This window comes from Rhopilema esculentum, chromosome 20 (genome assembly GCF_057945365.1).
Source record: "Rhopilema esculentum isolate cy_ngs chromosome 20, ASM5794536v1, whole genome shotgun sequence".
Taxonomy (NCBI): domain Eukaryota; kingdom Metazoa; phylum Cnidaria; class Scyphozoa; order Rhizostomeae; family Rhizostomatidae; genus Rhopilema; species Rhopilema esculentum.
In genome coordinates this window covers 14521660-14542432 of record NC_142834.1, presented here as the reverse complement: position 1 = coordinate 14542432, position 20773 = coordinate 14521660, and the positions used below count along the sequence as shown (strand labels likewise).

Below are 20773 nucleotides of genomic sequence, written 5' to 3'. Positions count from 1 at the left end.
GTTATCAAACAAGATCAAATTACAGAGGTTTGATGGGGCAAGAGCCTGTGCTCAAGTGGCCATATCTCAGCCAATTCGTAATACCTTTAACTTGCAGATTTAGCAGTATTTCATGATGCTCTTTCAGATTCAGGGATCAAAATTAAAAAATTCTAAAAAAATATTTTTATGACATCATCACTTTGGTACTATATTATGTCAATTTTCTTGTCTTCCTTGATGTTGGCACACTATATATACACAATTGAAGTGCACACTTACACATTTGAAATGTTGCTATTGCACACTAGATATCTCATTGGAAACTACCATACCCTTAATTCTGGGGTCAGTGTTGAAGGTACGCTAGTGCATTTATGCCATCTGGGTCATGCTTTTGATACTCAAACTGCTTGCAGATACTTGTGTAGCCAAAATACATCCTTTCAAACAAACTTTAGGGTTAAAGCTGAATAAATGCAATCTGAAATGTAAAAGGGTACAAAATTACTTTGAAAATATTGTGTTATAAAGATAAACTCAATTGTGATAACCATGGGTATGTCCAAGTTCAAAGATCAATGTTGCTGAACTACAGAAGCTTGTAGGAAAAATGTAAATCTTAACAAATCCTAAAAATATTTGGAAAAATCAATAACATATTTTTAGCTGGGCTCACACACACATCAGGCCTAAGAAAATTTAGTAAACTGTACTCAGAACATTAAAAGTTCATCTTAATGGAAAATCAAAACAATTAAGACTGCAATTAAGACAATTTTGATTTTTGATTTTAAATGCAGTTCCCTCATTAAGTTAATTGTTTTTACAGCGGCATACTTGAAGGAAAATGTGAGAGAAAGAACTACAAAGAGCTTATTGCAGATCCACAATTGAAACTCTCGGGACTTTATCAAAAGTTTGTATAATAATATTTGTAAAAGTTTGTATAATGAAAGATATTAAAAAACATCATCGGCTTGATTGATACAGGGCTATGGCAGCTATCAGAAACCCAGGGAGCTTCAGCTAAGAATTCTAGGCAATTACACTCAATTTTGAAAACAAGGTATTTATTTTTAAAGAATATTAATCCAGTGTCTTAAGATTAATGCTCTGAAGTTTTATACTCTGAAGAGTGTCAGACGAAGAGCTTTGTGACTCAAAATGTTTGCTTTCCTGCAAAGCCATTTTTAAGTTTTGTACCACCAAAATATTGTTTGGCACATTTATATAACTAAGATCAAATTCATGTTATTTGGCTAGGACAGAAGTGAAAATTTAATTTGGCGTGGGTGTATTATATGATATATCGGTTTTCTGCTTGTATGGCGGTTCAATGGATGGTAAACAATGGTGTTTTTTGTATGGAACAGTGGGACTGTAATGATGTGACTGCTGTAGGTCACAATTTATTTTAGATATAAGCATAATGTCTCCAAAATATTTGCTTTTGGTTTATGCATAATTATTGCACTTAGTTCTGTAATTGAGACAAGTACAAACTTAATGTCATTAAACCTTGAACTAATCCCTTGCTTTTTTCTTAGATCATGTCCTGATCTCTATGTCACTTGCACTTTGTTTGCTGATGGGAAGGCCTTATACACACCTGTGAGGAGTTCATATAAAGCTTTTTCTACAAGATGGAAGTATGTTATTTTCTCATATCTATCCAGTTAAAGCCACACAACAGATATAGAAGAACATAAGTCAGTTGTCTGTGTGGGCTAAAAATGGACAGCCAATGAGGATTGGTCATCATAACTTGTATATTATTGCTTTTGCATTTTTGTGCTGTTTTCTTGTGTCAAACAACAGTAAAAACAATAACAAACAACTGACTTGTTTCCATGGCTTGGTTTAACTCTGTCCAAACTTGTTTTTAAGAAGAAAAACAACTAGAGTATCATTGTTCGCAAATGATGATATCATGTGATGCATTTATCCCAGAATGATTTGCAAAAATTGATCTACTTTCAAACAACTTGGCTTTGAACCTGCCATCTGTCTTTAACTGCCTTAAGAATATAAAGTATATTTTTTTCGATTTGAATCTTGTATTTCAAAAACCCTTATCTTGCTTTATAGCTGGAATGAGTGGCTCAAACTCCCAATGAAGTATCAAGATCTTCCAAGAAATGCACAGGTACAGTTTTGCTTTTTTGATATATTTCCAACATAAGCAATTTTATGTTGGTTACATATTGTGTTTGTCCGGCAATACACCAGCTGTTGGGGAGATGAGATTTAACTTTGCAGGATGGTAGAGGGGATTCACTTTTGTGACAACTTTGAATAAGGATATCACCAGACTGAGAGCAATGGAAAGGTCATTTCCACTACCCAATATAAAGAACAGAGGAGATTTTGAAAAGATACAATCCACAACAAAGGACCACAAAAATGATTGTCAGAAATAGTGTGCAGAGCTGCAGAAGCAGGAACAACATGTAACCTTCATGATGCAACTGCGTAACTGCAATATATACTAACAGGGAGCTATACATTTATCTTTCAGGACAAAAGGCTCTATAAAGTGGTTTTTCAACTAGCCACATTAAAAAGTTTTGGAAAGTTAGACTCAAGGTTTCTTACATAACAGATTTATCAGTGTTGAGAAGGGGAAGGGGGGAAGGGAGGGGTGGGGAGGGTTGTGAGCATTCTGCCTAAACACCTATATGTCAATATGGATATACCATTGCTTTCCACTACCTACCCAGGGCCTTTTTAAACATACCAACTAGGGGGTAATTGCCCCTGCAACCCCAGTGAATTTCCATTTTTTAAACAATAGGCCACTGTCCTCCTGTTTATGTAAACAAAGATTTGCCCCTGCAACTGATTTCCCCTGGAAAAAGCTATCTACTTACTACTACTTTGTTCAACTACACAACATTGTAGCCACTCCAGAATTGCTTGCTTTTTTTTCACTTTTTCCTAATCAATCTTTTCATGATTAAATCCAGATGCTTTTATATAATACACACTAGCAGAAATCTGAACATCATTTAATTACTGATTCAATTTGAAGATCCATCCTCCGAAACAGCAATTGTAACCGGTGCCGTTCTTTTACTTTGTCACATCTTGTTGTAAGGTCTAATTTTGGGAGCTAAACTCCATCAGAGGGTTGGATATTTAAAAGAAGTGAAGAGATTATTGACTTGCTGGGTTGCTTATTTGTGAAAATTTTTTAATGATACTTGCTGAGTAATTTCTGCTTGTGACCCACCCCCTGTTTCCACTGTCACTAGCAGGAAGACCTGTCAGTTTACGAGTTTGTTTTTACATATATTACATTACATATATGTGCATCCAAGTTTATAAAACATAGTAAATAAGTAACACCGTAAAGTGACAAACGCACGTAAATCAGTTATGTCTGATATTTCGCCCCGGCAAACGGGGCTTCATCAGATCAAAAGTAAATGGACTAAAAATAAAAAACACATCGCTTTTTGTCGATGCTTACAAACAATTATTTGAATAAAAATGATAATTCTTTGTGAATTTACATGAAATTTTACCGGCTCACTTGCCTGAATTCTTTTTTGAATTTTGATGAAGAATTGGGATGTTTTTGTATGAAAAAGTAAAGCAGACATTCGGCTCAAATTTATGAATAAATATGTAAAGAGGTCGTTTAGGCTAAGTTTCTTTTTGATTGTAAAACAGGCTCAAAAAGTTTGATTCTAAACTTTAAGCTATCAACTGAAAACCCGTATCTGAAGTCAATACAAATTGGCATATAATTTATTTAAATTAAAAAAGGGTTTTCTTAAAAAGCATTTTGAACATTTAATGCCTTTCGTCTGACACTGTTTAGAGTAAAAAACGTCAGAACTTTTCTAATCCGAAAAGTGTGCGACGACGAAAAGCTTTAAGATGTTTTAAAATGTTTGAATTTTCAATGCAAATTTTAAATTATTCACCCCAAAAAATTGTTAGCAGATTTTTATAAATGTAAGTTTTTTTTCTAACTGTGTGTTACTTTGTAATCAATATTACCTTTTAAAATGTTTCGTCGAGCCATGACCGATTTTTGACCCTTTAGGTTGCACTCACTGTGTGGGATGTTTATGATTCCAAAAAGCCTGTTCCCGTGGGTGGAACGACTGTCTCGTTGTTTGGAAAACATGGGTATTTATTTTTTGACGATTTCTTTGATCGGAATAATGATTTGTGAACTGGCAGTTTTTTATCTGAATGGGCATGATAACAATGAATTAAAGCGATTTGAATGGAATAAGTTTTTATGTAGCCATCAGAATTACAGGCGAAACGTCGCGCTGTTCATTGGATACACTCTTTTTTATAAGAACAATTTTATAAGAACACGAGCCTCAAAACTGGTCAAAAGTTAAGAACAAATTAAGAACAAGCTGAGGCTGAGCTTCTGCAAATGCAATTTTGAACAACGTTTTTTCTCTAAATCGAGGATTTTTAGCGATGTGTGGGTGCTTTTTCGGTGGATATTCAAATTTGTCAGCAAATTAAGGCTGTCTCACTCACTTTCTTGGCAAATGAGGCCTGAACAACTCAGAGTGAAAAAGCTAGCAATAGCACTGCTTACACCCCCTTAATTTAAGAACAAATTAAGAACAATCCAGCCTCAGATTTTCGAAAAAATTAAGAACAGTCAGCTTGAACTTAAATTTACTGGTTCTTATAAAAAAAGAGTGTATTGCTTGTTGAATTCGATGGTCCTCTAAATTAGAGAAGGGTGACATATAAGTATAACTGATAAATGGCAAATAATAAAAGATCTCCTTTGTAGAAATGAAAACTATGTATTTTTTTGACGATTATTTTGGTCGGAATTTTAATTTGTGAAATGACAGTGAAATATCTGTATGAGCTTGAAAAGAAATGTTTGTTAAGAAATGAAAATTCGTTGTAATAGCAATTTAATTCCTCGTTTCTGTCAGCAAATGAACAGTCTGCCTTTAATACACTGCCTTTAAGTTTTTCAGGTTTGAACGATGTTTCAGACATGTACTTTGTTATTCTTTTCATGTTATTTTATGTTTAAATTACATGATAGTGTTTTTGTACATTTTTAATACACGATCAGTTGTTTAATGAGAGGAAAAATCGCCATTTGGCTTTATGAGATTGATGGAAAACGAGACTTGTTTATTATTCGATTCTGTGGTTTTGAGGGCGTTCAAATTTACATAGGGAAGAAACATATTCGATGTATATATATATAATGGTTAAATGTAATAACGAATGCTGGCCTTCTCTTTTCAGGACCCTGCGCCAGGGAATACACGATTTGCGTGTTTGGCCGGGGGTTGAAGCTGATGGCAGTGAACAAACAAAGACCCCCGGAAAACAGGGAGCTTCGGCAGATGCCAAAATGGTTGAACTGGCCAAGGTAACGACAATTTCGAAATTTCCAATTTTTATGGTATCCAAAATTTATTTGTTTTTTTTTAATAATTCGCATGATATGTTGAAGAATTTTTTCATTGTTTTTTCAATCTTTTTCATTGATAACGTAAAAATGAATGGAAAAACAATTAAAATATTCTTCAACATTTCATGTCGTTAACAAATAAGTTATTATAATGTTTTTAAAAATGCAAACAATTTTGTGGTAGTGCAAAATGGGTTTGAAAAAGCAAACATTTTTCTGCAAACTAAATGCCCTTTTCTCAGTGAATAAAACGTCAGAAAAAGTATATACCCAGTTGTGGATCGAATTTTTTTATCGTTTCCACTCATTTTAGCCATATTATATTTTTAACTTTGATTCGGAAAAACCTCTGCTCCCACTGTTTTGATTTGCAACAGTTTCCCACAGTTCTACTTGGATCGGTATCCGTCCCTATTTATTGGCCGCCTATGGCCTGATTGGTTTTTAATCGCATGAAATTAAAGCCAAGAGAAAATAAGATCTACCCACGTACATAAGCCACTTTTGATTAAAAGCTTCATATAAGAGGTTGTTGATAAATATTCATAAGCCGCGGTTTGTAATAAGAAATAGAGTGTATTTTCAAAATTTTCTTTCCTGAAAAACTGGATTATGAGTTTTAACTTTTGAGAAATTTGGTCAAAATTTTTGAGTTTTAACTTTTGAGAAATTTGGTTAAAATTTTTGAGTTTTAACTTTTGAGAAATTTGGTCAAAATTTTTGACTTTTAACTTTTGAGAAATTTGGTCAAAATTTTTGAGTTTTAACTTTTGAGAAATTTGGTCAAAATTTTTGAGTTTTAACTTTTGAGAAATTTGGTCAAAATTTTAGAGTTTTAACTTTTGAGAAATTTGGTCAAAATATTTGAGTTTTAACTTTTGAGAAATTTGGTCAAAATTTCTTTTTTGTCTTTTTGAAGTTTGGGAATAGAATTGATTTCTATAAATTCTACAGGCAAAAAATTATTTGCAGATAGAGAGCTCTTTATATCTCGTTTAATCAGTTTTTTAATTTTTCCTTCTTCTCGTTCCAATTAAATTATAGCCTTTGACCTTTAATGACCCTGACCTTCAATGACCCTGACCTTTGCCCTTCTAGTTGAGTAAAAGACACCGTAAAGGAAGAATGAAAAAAGTCGACTGGCTTGATCGTCTCACGTTTCGAGAAATCGAAATGGTCAACGAGGTATGTTTATCTCGTCTGCAATTTGCTGCAATATGCTGAGTCCCAGTTGCGATGCTTTAATTTTAGGTTATTGACCTTAAGAGAAGAATTTCTAACCACGCATGAAACCATCGTGCTTGGGGTTATATTTTAATACGATATTTCTGTTACTCGTTATTCTTAATTTGACAATTAAATAGCTAAAAAAGAATCAAATGCTTTCTCATTTTAGCCAAATTTTGTAAATGTTTTATTTTTTATGTTCTATTGTTTTATTCAATTTTCATTTTGTATTTCATAACACGTTTTGTTTTTATATAGGAATAACGAGGCTTCAATGCTCAAATGTCAAAGATTTATAGAAATTAGCAAACACATTTCTCTTTCAAAGTTTTTGTTTGAATCAGCCCTTCATTTTAAATTTCTCTAATGGTGTACAAAATTCGTCCCCTTGATTCGGTACAATTTCACATCTTCTTTGATTTTTTATAAGCAGACGTTCCCATAAGCTCGCTCCTATGTTAGAGTGTTTTAACCCGATTATTTCCTTATGTTACAGTTATTCATGGATTGTACAATCCATAAGTACTTGTAGAAAAAGAAATTGGTTAGGGGCCAGGATGGCCTAGGTACTTGGAAACCGAAAAAAATAAAAAGAATGGACCTGGGATGATAATCAATTTTTCTCATTAAACTAGCTTTTATTAAGTCGCACCAAAACTTGATTTATTCAACCAAACAAATTAAAAGAAATAAAAGCAAAGCAAAAAATTGTAGAGATAAAAAAATGACGCACAATTTTGAAATCGTTAAGTTTTTGAAATCAGTTCAGTTTGACAAGATTTCTTTGTGTTTTCATCAAAACTTTTCTTAAGAACTTGCACTGTTTCTTCTTTTATTTTTATTGCAACTGTTTCAGATGAATTCAATCGAGTATAAATATTTTTATATTTGCTATTTTTCACTGACTTTTTTGCTTACTAATTTAAAGCATCTATCGCTAGTTTTTTATATGCTTGTTTGTGGCTTTATTTCGTTGTTTTTATACATTTGAACTTGTCTTGTAGAAGGAGAAGCGAAATTCGAATTTCATGTACCTCATGGTGGAATTTCCTCGATTCTGCATGAATGGAGTCGAATACACGATGATTTACTTCGAAAAGGCGAGTTGTGTTATAAAAATCTCTAGGCGCCTTAAAATTTCGATAATTAGCTTCATTGATAGTTATTCTCTGCATTAATTTATAAGTTAATTTTGAAGTCTTACATTTGACTCTACATAATAATAGCAATTAATGGACAATTTTTTAGGACTAAATAGTAAATAAAATGTGAGTCTTTATGATGAAATTCTACTTATAGCTTGTGATTCGGTTGGTTATTTATCCCCTAATAGTTTATTTTAATCTTTCTATGAGCTCTCTTGGCATCTTCGGCAATTCCTGCAATTCATTCTTCAAAATGTGTGACTCTCTCTCCATCGATCAGCAACAAAAACAGTATCTCATTTCTAAACTTTCCAACATTGCCATCCGTACTACGTACTACATATTTTGTTGCAAAAATAAGCCATGGACAAATCCGGAATTACATCCTTTTTAACTTTAGTTGTTTTATTTTATTTTTCTCAGTTTTTCCTTTTACCTTACGATTGTTATAGTTTTTTCTTGTAAAACCAGGCTAGCCAATTGCAAATTACCTTGTAATAGTGAGATTGGTAGTTGTAGTTTAAGTTGAATTGAAAATGAAATGTTTCCATTATTATTATAAAATTATTTACAGTAGGCGAAGCAAATTTTTTAGCTAATATAACAGCTAATTAAAGCCTACTATTTATACTACATTTACAAATCTTAAATTAATTACAATGAATGAATAAAATGATATAGGAAATGTACAAAATTAAAAGGATGACTCATTAGATAAAAATATACAATTATTCGATGACTATTTCAAGAATCCAATCTGCGCAACGTAAGGCTTGCATAGTCTGCAGTTGCATTTTGTTGAGATCTTTCACTGTCCGCGCGATTAAAATTCTCTAGAATTTTCATTTCACATGGGGCTCTTTTAAGGCATACTAAGATTCTCTATGGAATAACAATTTACAATGAACTGGCTTTAAAGAAAATAAACTTGTACAAGTAGTCCATTTTCATGTGGCCCCCAGTGAATAAATCTGGTCTCTTGTCAGTAATAAAAGAAAGCGGAACTTAATTGAATCTTTAAAGTCAATTTTTATCAAATGAAATCTTAAACAGTTCGATCTCTCTGGGAAACATCAACTATGGCTGCGAAATCCTCAAAAAGCTGTGTATCTTTCTATACTTGTCACCTACGCATTGGCTTGACAACATTCTTAATCTGCTTCTCACGAAGTCTTTGAAACTCATCCTCTTCTTTTCTTCTCATTTACTCTTTATTTGTTTTAAGTGTAATGCCAAATGCTCCTTGCTAATTTTTCTGTCCCTTTTTTGTATCAACCTTGAAACACGGAATTTTTTTAGGCCAATATTGAACTTTCCTACAGTTAATTTTTACATTATTGCAAACTGCACCTGAAATCCCTGCCAACAAATCGACATAAAAGATTGAGGAGAATTTTTGCTTGACTTCTATGATATTTGTCTTGGCTATCAACATTGTTTTGGTGGGGGAGGGGGGAGGCAAAGAGGGGGGAGGGGGGGGTGAGTCGGTAGAAGTAGTGAAACATGCGAAATGAAATGAAAAACATAAAAAGACAACGCAAATTGCTGTGCGTCCTAAATAGTTTTGGCACGCTTTTTACTTTACAATATATCATAGTTTGATCTTAATTGAAAAATTTCCTAATTTTACCATGAGCTATTGTATCTTCATATACTCACTAATAAGTGGTTTATTACAATGATTTTGTTTTCGCCAATCAGGATGCAGATCTAATCGAGTATGTCAAGGTGTATCCTGAGATTGTGAACGTTCCTGACCCGGAAGTGTTGGAAGAGAATCCGGTCGAAAACAAGCATCACAAACTTACAAGGAGTGTAAGGAGTGGAACTATGTCACGTGATTTGAAACCCAATGCTTCGATAAGAGACCAACTGAACGTGAGTTCCGCCTCTTTTTCACTTTTCTCTGCAGTTGCGTATTTTCAGTTTGATCGAGACATTTATGATTTTCGGGTTAACATATCTGCACCAGGGGTAAATCTTTGCGACATGTTCCCTCTTCCCGTGAACATTTGATCTACCCAGGGATGAGACCCGGTGGTACCAGGGACGCCGGAGAGGAAGGCGCGAGGTCAACCGCCCCTGTTGCCTTTTTATACGAGGGGCAAGGGGGGCCAACGTGCCTGTTCCATAGAAGCGCCCTTAACACCGGCCGTTTGTAATTATCAAAGGACTCATATGAAATTCTGACTGTACTGACTCATTCCTGACGATATTTCTCAAAACTTGTAAAAAAATTTCTTATGCCAAAAGTATTTCTTATACCGATTTATGAGATTTTTACACAAGATCGAAACAACAAAATTACAGTTGCCCTTTGACTGCCCTTTGACTGCCCTTTGACTGCCCTTTGACTGCCCTTTGACTGAAGCCTGCCCCCCCTTGCCCCTTGGTCGTTCCGGCGTCCCTGGGTGGTACTGATATGTTTTTAGGATAGGGGTGCTCAAGTTACTTTTTTGGGTCTTAAATTTGAGCAAAGTTTATCTTTAGTTTGGGTGAGTCATTGTACAATTTCTCTATAAGCGTCATAAAATTTTTGATTTTTTTGGGTCTCAAAAACGAGAAAGGTTCAAAAGAAAAGGGATAAATTGCAAACATTTTCTGGTGCAGTTCTTGTATATTTTTATGCTAGTTCTTGTTTATTAAGCTTATTGTTTGTAGCCCGGACTGAGCACCCCGAAGTAAGAGTGTCACAAATCCTCTTGTTTCAATTCTGCATCATTGTAATGTTTTTCATGTCTTTTGAAGCTGAAGTTGTAATTTTTAACTGTATTTTTTATTTTTATTTAGAAAATTGTTAGTTATCCACCAACAACAATCTTAACTGAAAAAGAAAAAGATCTCGTGTGGCAGTTTCGATTCTATCTCACAAGTCAGAAGAAGGTTTGTGTTGCTCTTTGCATATTAAAGACAGTATTGCAAAACACAATTAAATATGTACGTTGCGTGTGGTACTTCATCCAGAATAACGATAATACAGTTAGCAAATAAATTTAGTACCAGAATGGAAATATAATAGTTTGATTGTTGAAAACACAACGTTTCGAGCATGTACTTGTTATCAAGTAAAGAACGCATACACTTGATAACGAGTACATGCTCGAAACGTCGTGTTTTTAACAATCAAACTATTATATTTTCATTCTGGTTTTAAATCTATTTGCTAACTGTATTATTGCAAAACACGCCTTTGTATTGAGTCTTCGGAGATTTAAAAGCGGTTAAATACAGAATATTAAGTTTTACACATCAAATTGACTTTAAGTCAGTGCGATTTTTGAATAAAAGGATGGCCTAAATTGTTTTAATTGCAACTTAATCGCGTAGGATTAAGATAGCTATGACAACTTTAAACAACCTTTTTTCAAATGGTTATTTTTCAATTGGATAGCATTTTTTACATGAAAATGCATCAAAATTGAAATTTATCTTTTTCGTTCTTTAGCTATAGTCTTGTTTAATAGTGGGTTTCTTTAAAATCATAAGAATTCTATAATTCAGTATCTATAATTCACAATTATAAAGTTTACATTTTCTACACGACTCTAAATTAAACAAACCAGTTGAGCCACTGGCATGCTTTTTCCAAGCTTTCTTTTCGGTTTTTTATTAACTGATGTTTACCAAGAGAGAGTCCTTTTGGAAATGTTTGCCAAAAGCTTTTGTGGGTGACCCTTCTGTAAACGGTGTCCGGAAAACATGCACTTCAACTCTTTGCTCATAGATTTGATATTTGCTTGCTTTTGAATCATTTCAAGATACCTGGAATATATAAGATAATGAAGATTATAAAAGTTTATAAAAGTGTGTAGTTTTTTGGAAAGCTTGATATCCTACTGAAATAGATATAATTCAAATTCCAAATACTTTTGCTCTGCCAAAAGTAAAATGATGTAAGTTTAGACCAAGATTTGTTCTGCTTTGAATCTTTATATGCCATAACATGCGAACAAAAGTCATTAATTTTGTAGTTCTGTTTGCGTTTCTTAAACTCAAGCTATAGTCAATTTGTTCTTGGTTCAAAGGCGTCCTAGTCGTGATAAGCAAGTACTGTTTTAGCCTCTCGGGTTGCGCTTCTAAATCTGGAAGCATTTCGAATTGATCTGCAAATACGAAAAGAAATCATCATCGGGGACTGAGTTGTGAACTCAGAATTTCGGTCTGTCAGAAAACGCATCCCGTAGATGCACTTTGAGAGACACAAATTATAATAATTCAGGAACGGACTGACCAAAAATTAGCCTGGTTTAAAAAATAGTAACATAATCTCTTAGATAAGGATTTTTGTTATGGGGTGGTTTGGTGATGGAGCTGAAGCCCTTTGTCAGAATTGCAGCTGCCATCGATGAGGCAATGACCTTCTAAATATCGTCAGAGTGGTATCCAGGCAAACATAATTGAAAAATGTAATTTTGAGGCTATTGTTTTCATCTTCATTCATGTTCGCTTTTGAGTGTCTGAGACAGTGCTCAAAATCTTTCAATTAAACGATAGAGAGCAGTGGTCGGCGCATACCTCCTACAAACATCTGACACCTCCTTCCTGCAACGGACATCTTTCTACAACGGGCACCTCCCTTCTACGCACACCTCCTTTCTTTGGACATCTCCATACAATGGGCACATCCCTTTTAAGGATACCTTCCTGCAGCGAACATCTTTCTGCAACGGACACCTCCCTTCTACGCACACCTCCTTTCTTGGGACATCTCCATACAATGGGCACATCCCTTTTAAGGATACCTTCCTGCAGCGGACATCTTTCTGCAACGGACACCACCCTTCTACCCACATCTCCTTTCTTGGGACATCTCCGTACAATGGCCATTCCCTTCTAGGGACACCCTCCTGCAACGGACACCTCCTTTCAAGGGACACATCCCTCCGGCGCATATGGCGTAACTTTCCTGGAGCTGACGTCTCCCTACAACGGACATCTTCTTAAAACAGACACCATGGTAAATTATCTCTTTGATTTTTGCAGGCTCTAACCAAATTTCTCAAGTGCATTAATTGGAACCAGCCCTTGGAAGCGAAGCAGGTAGGCCCTTTCCTCATTTTCTCTTATCAGTGCAGCTTTAGCGTACGAAAGTATCTTGCATAACTATGAAGAAACCATTTTTTGTTGAAAAGAGGTTTTAGGATCTAGTTTTGGCTTTGAGTATCATGAATTCAAGATCTCTGTACACTAACACAGAATACTATACTAGTGAATGTTATAGATCGCAATCTATCTCAATTAAGCTGGCTCGAAACATATATACTTCTCCACGAACCAAGAAATCTCTTCAAATAAAACTCAAACGTACGCCTTGTCTCATCATTTCTCAATTTTTCTACACGTCTTTCCTCAACACATTTTGCACTAACACTGCCCTACTGTACTTTTGTGAACTCATTTAAATTACTCAGCTAATCAACATGTCAAATCAGGGAACCTATATTTGCTTACTGTTTAAACCGATACAAAGGTCTTACGTAGGTTTTAAATACATCACGAATATCAGTTTCCTTTACCTTGTTCACATACACATGAACAGGAGACAAGTACGTAAATACAATATCATAACAAAACAAATTAAGCTACTTCGATTCCTCAAGTGAATATAGCAATATATCTAAGAATATAACATAACAAAACTAAATACTTGCTATGCGCGCTGTAGAACCCCCCATAGTGAACAGTAATTTGGTTGACTTTCTCTCTGCACACTTCAACCAATGGTATCACTGTATGCTGTTTGCGAGGAAAAATCTTCTAGCATTTTAACCTTCTCTTGTACATGGACCCAAGAACACAAGCAGAATTAGTTTATTTATTTGAGTATGCTTTCCGACCCCGAATACAAGGGATGGGATGGATTATTCAGTCGAAGGGCTTTGTTCGTCACCCAAGCTTTTGCCATTCTCACAAGCTAGCTGTCTCTGCAAGTTTTATAGTCACTAACAGAGTCTTGGACTACAGATCCAAAGGTCTGTAGTTGGCGTCACTAACATGACCAATGTTTCATTTAGATCAAGAAGAGTCGCCATCCCTCTGTAATTTGAGGAGTGGCGAGGTATGCAGTGGCGTCGCCAGCTCGAAGAACTGGGGTGGACGAAAACAAATTTCCTCAGTCACGCCCTTCAGTTATTTAGTATAGTAATTTATCTTTTTTCTACCTTTGAGCAAGCAACTTCTCAAGAAGCTTTTTTGTAAAGGTGGCTTTTTGCAATTGTGAAAATCAAATTCGATCTGATCACCCCACCTTCCTCCCCCTCCCCCAAAGGTTTTTCAATCGAAAAATTAGAAAATCGACTTCTAGGAAAACTGGGGTGGACATGTCCTCCCCAGTCCACCCCGCTGTGACGCCACCTGGAGGTATGGTCACATCGAGAGGGGTGACCAGGGCACTGCTTGATTAGCCTAGCTTCTCAATGTCCAAAAAACTAGCTTCCGGAAGTATGGCAGTTACAATACAGTTAGAATATCTAATGTTTATAATTGTATTGTAATTTCGACAGGCAATAGACCTGATCAACAAATGGGATCCAATAGACACAGTTGATGCACTGGAGTTGCTCACGCCGCAGTTCACGAACAGAGTTGTCAGGCAGTATGCAGTATCGAGACTAAAGCAAGCATCAAACGAGGTATAAGATATTGTATTTAACACAGCCCTCCTGTGTGAGATATTGTATTTAACACAGCCCTCTTGTATAAAAAGCCCCGGCCAAACGAGCTGGACATTTTACTGAGCAACACTCAATATTTACAAACCTTGCTCAGCTCTACTCAGCATGCTACTCAGTACATGGTGGTCAAACGAACTGAACATCTCAACAACACCCCAGACAAAAGTAATGTTTAATGACTCTCTCAACATTTTTGATCGCCGTCAAACATCGCTGAGCAGGACTGAGCAAGACTGAGCAGGGCTGAACAAAGCTGAGCAAGTGGTCAAGTAAACTGAGCTTTTTACTGAGCAGGCATGTTGAGCGTTGCTCAGTGAAATGTTCAATTCGTTTGACCGGGGCTTAAGATATTTTATTTGACACAGCTCTCTTGTATACGACCCCTTGTGAAGTATGATGCTGTGCCAGTTTTTCTATTGACGTTTTTGCCCTAAAGTGGTCAAATAGTTAGAGGCAACGAGTCCCTTGTTCTTTTCACCAACCTTGCTTAATCAGCGAGTTTTGATCTACAAGCTGGAATATTTCGCTAGGTAGAATAGTAGAAAAAATCTCGTAAGACAGCTATTTGAACATAATACGAGTATACCTCTTTAGAGCAAGAGACCCTCCTACCTGTCTGGTAGTCTGTTGACAGGGCAAGTAACGAATACAGATAAAGTAAGAAGGTTGCTCTTGACGTTAATGTCCTCGTTCCTAAATTTTTATGAAAGAACACTAAAGGTTAATACACACCCAGTCAGCTTCCAGTCAGCAAGACCAAGCTACCGTTTATTGAAGATGCTCGTCTCACGTTCTTGATTAAAGCTTTGGGAGATATTACCAGTTATATAATTGGTTTCTTTTCAAAGGATCTTCTGCTTTACCTCTTGCAACTGGTGCAAGCGCTTCGGTATGAAATCAAGAGCGAAGCCAAACAGATGAAGGACAAAGATAATGTTGAAAAAGAAAAGGATAAGGAGACAAGTGAAATTCCAGATATAAATGAAGAGACGAACATACCACCTCTCAGTAAGTAATGTCATTACGTTTACTGTTACAAATTTAAGGTTACCTTCTATTTAACTGACACTATTTAGCAATTAATAAGAGAGCTAAATTGTACCATTCCACAGTGGCTGAATTGTTTTTCTAAGACAGGGGTTTTCGAAGTCATTCTAGTGTAGTTAAATAAAACTCTATTTTTTCCTTTGTTCTAGTTCAAAAATAAAAATTACACATTTGTTAAACGTTTGCAGAATATCTAGGTTTAAATGGGAAAATATTAAGAAATGTAGGCGGGCCGAGCGACAAATTATCTACGTGAATGTAAGTTTCCACCCTACAAGGCAGTTTCTGAAATAAGCGTTTATTGGACCGCACTGAATTCTATTACAGTGGACAGAACCATATATAGGGCCACAAAAGCATCTTCTCGAAGATTTGAGCCACCAGATAGTCAGTTTTAGAACACTGATTCAGCGAATGAGCTTGACATTCCCGTGGAGATTGGCTCGGCAGCCTTGAGATTAACGGGGAAGGACCATAAAAGAACAATAGTTTAATTGTCAGTTGCAACAAATGTATCTCACAATTATGATCTCACAGAAAAATGTGGGGCATGCCCCTTGCCCTTTTATGCCCCGAAATCTACTAAAAAGCTTTATATATTATGTTATTTTAAGTCTGTTGTGACAAGTTTTATATTATGCACGTTATTTTAGGCGAAGCATCAACGGAATCCGAAGGTATTGAGGTACAAGGAAAAGAATTTGGCGAAATGGAAGTCAAACTAAACGAGGAAACAAAAGAGAATGTGAGTATGGTAGGGCATCTTTTTAGATGTTTCATGCTGGTGTTTGCTGTTAAAAGTCTTGACATTTGTTTTTTACTGTATAACATATGTATTTAGCCAGAGTTCAGATAACGCTCTGGATGATATTTGGCCCGACTTACCTTTCTTAAAATTTTAACAGCATCTTGTGAGTAAAAGTTTCTATGCTTTAAAATAATCTTTGAGCTTTTCGCTTTGAGCGGAGTTCAAGTGCAAAGATGAATTCCTCTCACTTTACAAACTGTTATCAAATCATTAATTTGCCTTCCTCAAAATGCTTCGCTGGATAACCTACCTCTGGCACACTCCCATGGAACTGTAATGTTTTTTGGACTCTGCAATTTACGTAAAGTTTACATTCACTGATTTACCTTACCGTTGGGAGCATGGTATTTTGTTATTGTCCCAGAGCTTTAGTGTGTGACATTTTCGTATGCACTCTCCGCATTAGAAATGAAATTTCGATGTCTTTTGCCATACTGGTATCTTTGTCTTTGTAGGAATTTGTTATTGGCTCTTCTCCCGTAGTATCTACCATTTGCTAGACGTTTTATTTGGTTTTTGTTTGTCCCCCAAGTTTGATTTATTTTATTGCTAGTAAACTTTCGTATCTACATTTTAGGAATCTGATTTGGCATCGTTTTTGGTTTCAAGAGCCTGCTCTGATGATAAAATTGCTAATTTCTTCTTCTGGTAAGAGATCAATACCATTCTTATCTTTAGCGAATTTCCTTTTACTGTTTTTGAGAAAATAATGGTTCCGCCTCAGTTACACCAAAGGTGGTGGAAAACTTGCGAATGACTTCAAGGAAAAGGCAACATCTGTTTTGGATCTAGGTTTAAACTTCTTAGTGATCAAGTTTTGCTTCTGTGTTATCGTGTGGCCCTGTCTTAGCGATTTGGTCAGTGTAACCTGTAGAACAGAAAACAAGTGCTAAGTTAGGCCTTATCCTCAGTGAAACTCTTTGCCAAATGTTGGGTTTGGAAATTCTTGACTGTCACCCTAAAATTAATCTTTGGGATGTATTTTAGAAAGTCTATAGTAATAAATGCGGCCCAATCAGTGCCGCTTGCCTATTTAGAATGTTACCAATGGAGTCCTAAGGTGAAAACGAACTCCTTCTGTTTACACAGTAGCGATGTTTTCATGCTTATGTAGATTGATTCTAAAACTGCTAGGTGGAACGACGATCGGGCTTTACCAATAATCCGAAACATGTCGCCATTATAGTTTTTTGCACAATCTGGGTTTTCCAGTATATGCTGCCCGATAGCAGAATCGAAGGGTTTTAGTTGTACTTTTAGATCTGCAAGACCGAGGTGGCTGATTGGTCAACCTCAACAGTCATGTGCTCGTGTTTCTGATTGGCCTATTTCGATCCACAACTGGGTATATATATTTCCTAGCGTAGAGTTTTCGGTCTATGTTCTGACGTTTTAAACTCTGAAAAGTGTCAGACGAAAAGCTTTAGTTTACTAAATGTTTGCTTTTTCAAAGCAATTTTTTGATAAGTGTTTTCAGAACCACAATCTTTTGCGCAAGAAGCAAGGAACCGACATCAAAAAATAAATTTCATTGAGGATCATCATTATTCATGTCTTTAATGTTTGTTCTGTGCCCCGGACAGGTACCTTCTTGTTGAATGTACGGACAGTGGTGTCCGAGATGAGAAAGTAACTGAACTCTACGTCAGTGTAATGAAGAGGTTCAGTAAAGCTTTGTTGGCGGTAGGCAGTTTGTTTTTATATTGAGTCTGAAAGAAACTTGCTTTCTTTTCGTGCTATTCTTTAGGGAAAGGACCGATTTAGCGAACTGAAAGTGAGATAGCTCGATTAACTATTCAACAGTTAACGAAATTTGAAAGAAGCTCGGATTAGCGAAAACGTGCTTTGCTAAGTTAAATTTTGTCTGACACTCCGCAGCGTATAAACTTGGAATAATGATAAAAATTTTTCTAAAATTTCTGCTTTTTAACGCAGGAAGATTCCAAATTCATGAGAAACGATATTACTTGCCCAATGATTTTGAAACCCTTGTCCTATATGTTTGTAGGTACTTAAATTCTTGAGCCTATTGTGACTGGATTTCTCGACTTGAGTCAGAAGAAAAGTACTTCATTATGGCCCATCTCAACTTCCCCAGACGGTTTTCAGATTTTGCATTAGCAAAGGCTTGCACATTGGACAAAATTTTAAAAATCAAACTGAATTTTTTTCAATTATACCAAATTGCCTATATTGGTATCCGCTTCTTCTTCTGCATCAAAACTTTGGAAAACGGAGATGTCCAAAAGGGTGGACAAAAAATTTGAGCAGGACCTTGGTCTTCATTGTAGGACATCAAAAATTCTCAGTCATTCTAGATAAGCCACAGATTCATCGAAAGCTAACCATCTCATATATTTCAAAATTTTCATATTTTGAACCCTTTTATGGAGGGTTGTTCTTCAGCAGAAGCTGATTTCCAAAGGACTTTGTAATGAAGGCATTCCACCGTTATACAAATGAAATGGATTGGCAATGCAAAATTCCGTCGTGCCTTCTACATCGAGTATTTAGAGAAGACATATTATCAGAATGTACAGAGATTTTGCCATTGCCCTCAGGGAGGGACTACTTATCTACATAAAGTTATAACCAGAAAAAAAGCCATGATAGCCCCGAAAGGATACCCCAGGTTAAGTTTTACCTAAATGGTCCAAAGTCCCCAGGGTGTGTTGCCCTAACAAATGATGCTCTGTATTCAACTGATACCACAATATCAAAGAGTTCTGGAGAATTTTTTCTACATTTCAGGGTGACTTCAAGTGCAAACAACGTCGTAGCATATTGGGACACGAGCAGATATTTTTAGAGAAAATTACAGAATTAGTTAAAACAGTGCACCAATTCAGTGGAAACAGGAAGAAGAAAGTAAGATACATTTTGGAAATCTAGGCCGGTTTCTAAGTATAGTTTAGCTCCTCTAATTTTTAACAATATTGTGCAGAGAGTTCTAACTCTTTGTTTTTGTTTATTGCAATCACGTGATCAAAATAAGGAGACGCATGAAACCAGCTGTATAGGATTGTTGTTGAATAGGACTGTATAGGATTGTTGTGTTTCTCGAAAATGTTTGTAATTTTATAATCTATTCCTTGCTGATTACAATCTAATCTATTTTGCAATCTAAAACTATGGTCAGCGCGTTCTTCATTTCGACAGAACAAAAGTATATTCAACGAAGAGACATTAGTTGAAAAGTTGATGGATGAGAAAGCAATAGATTAGTCAGTTGCAACTTCTTTTGCATCCACATTTGATCAGCTATCATCTGTTTTCAGGTTTAAGAAATGGTTTTTTGAAAGTAAGCAGTTTTAATCGCGAAGACAGACTTTGAAAAGGAGAATATCTTCATCTCTGACCCGTGCAAATGAGCAACTTTGTCAAAAGCCCAAATACCATTCTTTTTGAAACACACGGGCCGCCTGTGTGCGCTGGGCTTAACGGAACTGTCTGTATCTGCTATTGCGAGATGAGAAAATGTTTCATCTTGTCCCCTTACTTAGGTCACGTGGTTAGAATAAAAGTGTTTTCAAATTCTAGATGAAAACAAAAGAACAGAACAATAGGCTTCTATACAAGGGTTTTTTTCTATTGATTATGCTTTGATTGACTTGTTCAAAGATCCCCAACGGTGTTTTGAGGAGGAGCCTAAAATTCGTTGCTCGAAGCTTTTATACTAGTTAAAATTTAGCGTTTCGAACGTGTTCGTCTTTGCAGTGAAGAAATGTGCTTTTTGCCGTGCTTTTTGATGCAATATCTTTTTATCAATCTTAAAATTAGCATAGACAGAGAGAAGTGATCATTTTTAGTAAAATTAAAACCAATTTTTTTGACGCTGTTGACTTCTGATTGCAATGTGAATTCTACTGTTTTCTCTATTAGTTATGTTCCTCACAAATATTTCTGCGCGTTATCAGTGAAGCTGCATTAATGATGCCGTTCTTCAATACATTACCAGAAGAACTTTCCTCTTTTTAAACGTTGAGGTTCCAAGGCTAAATGATATGTATTTGTCCTTACAATTTTTGTACCAAAGAAGGTAGCCTTACAAATCTGTCTAGAATGTATCCTGTAACTACTCAAGAGAGACTAGCTAAAATAGCCTTTGTTAGTAACATACCAACCTGATTTTATCCGTTAAATTTGCTTTCTCAATCAGATAGAGAAGCTGCAGTCTCTCGTGGATGTTCCAGAACTCGTCAGCTTCAAGCCTATTCCTCTGCCTCTGGATCCTGACGTCAGAATCAAGGGTATCGTCGCTGGTAAGTACTGGCAATTGCATATGCCCAGGGGTGGGGATGCCCCTCCCTTTAGAAACAAACACGGTATCCGTATACAATGATGTTGTAGAATTTTCTCTTTCTACTGTTACGAGTGGGGTTTTAGCCGAAGAAACGACTCTTTTCTGGAGAAATATTGGCTACGAGCTTGTATGTAATGTTTCATTTCTTGTGTACAAGAGATTTGA

The 20773-nt window shown here is 35.8% G+C and overlaps 1 protein-coding gene across 2 annotated transcripts in view; it reads left to right on the top strand.

Moving 5' to 3' along the window:
• Positions 1 to 20773, top strand: part of LOC135687183 (phosphatidylinositol 3-kinase catalytic subunit type 3) — a 32598-nt gene that overhangs the window by 805 nt on the left and 11020 nt on the right. Inside the window, exons 2-18 of one of the 2 annotated variants that reach the window (XM_065203683.2) lie at positions 812 to 898; positions 1530 to 1631; positions 2071 to 2128; positions 4037 to 4122; positions 5236 to 5362; positions 6503 to 6589; positions 7636 to 7731; positions 9478 to 9654; positions 10567 to 10659; positions 12760 to 12816; positions 14280 to 14408; positions 15299 to 15458; positions 16151 to 16251; positions 16883 to 16953; positions 17889 to 17988; positions 19057 to 19173; positions 20465 to 20567. In XM_065203683.2, coding sequence (XP_065059755.2) covers positions 812 to 898; positions 1530 to 1631; positions 2071 to 2128; positions 4037 to 4122; positions 5236 to 5362; positions 6503 to 6589; positions 7636 to 7731; positions 9478 to 9654; positions 10567 to 10659; positions 12760 to 12816; positions 14280 to 14408; positions 15299 to 15458; positions 16151 to 16251; positions 16883 to 16953; positions 17889 to 17988; positions 19057 to 19173; positions 20465 to 20567 — 1751 coding nt within the window. The remainder of the gene's footprint in view (positions 1 to 811; positions 899 to 1529; positions 1632 to 2070; positions 2129 to 4036; positions 4123 to 5235; positions 5363 to 6502; positions 6590 to 7635; positions 7732 to 9477; positions 9655 to 10566; positions 10660 to 12759; positions 12817 to 14279; positions 14409 to 15298; positions 15459 to 16150; positions 16252 to 16882; positions 16954 to 17888; positions 17989 to 19056; positions 19174 to 20464; positions 20568 to 20773) is intronic. The other variant, XM_065203684.2, reaches the window with a different exon arrangement.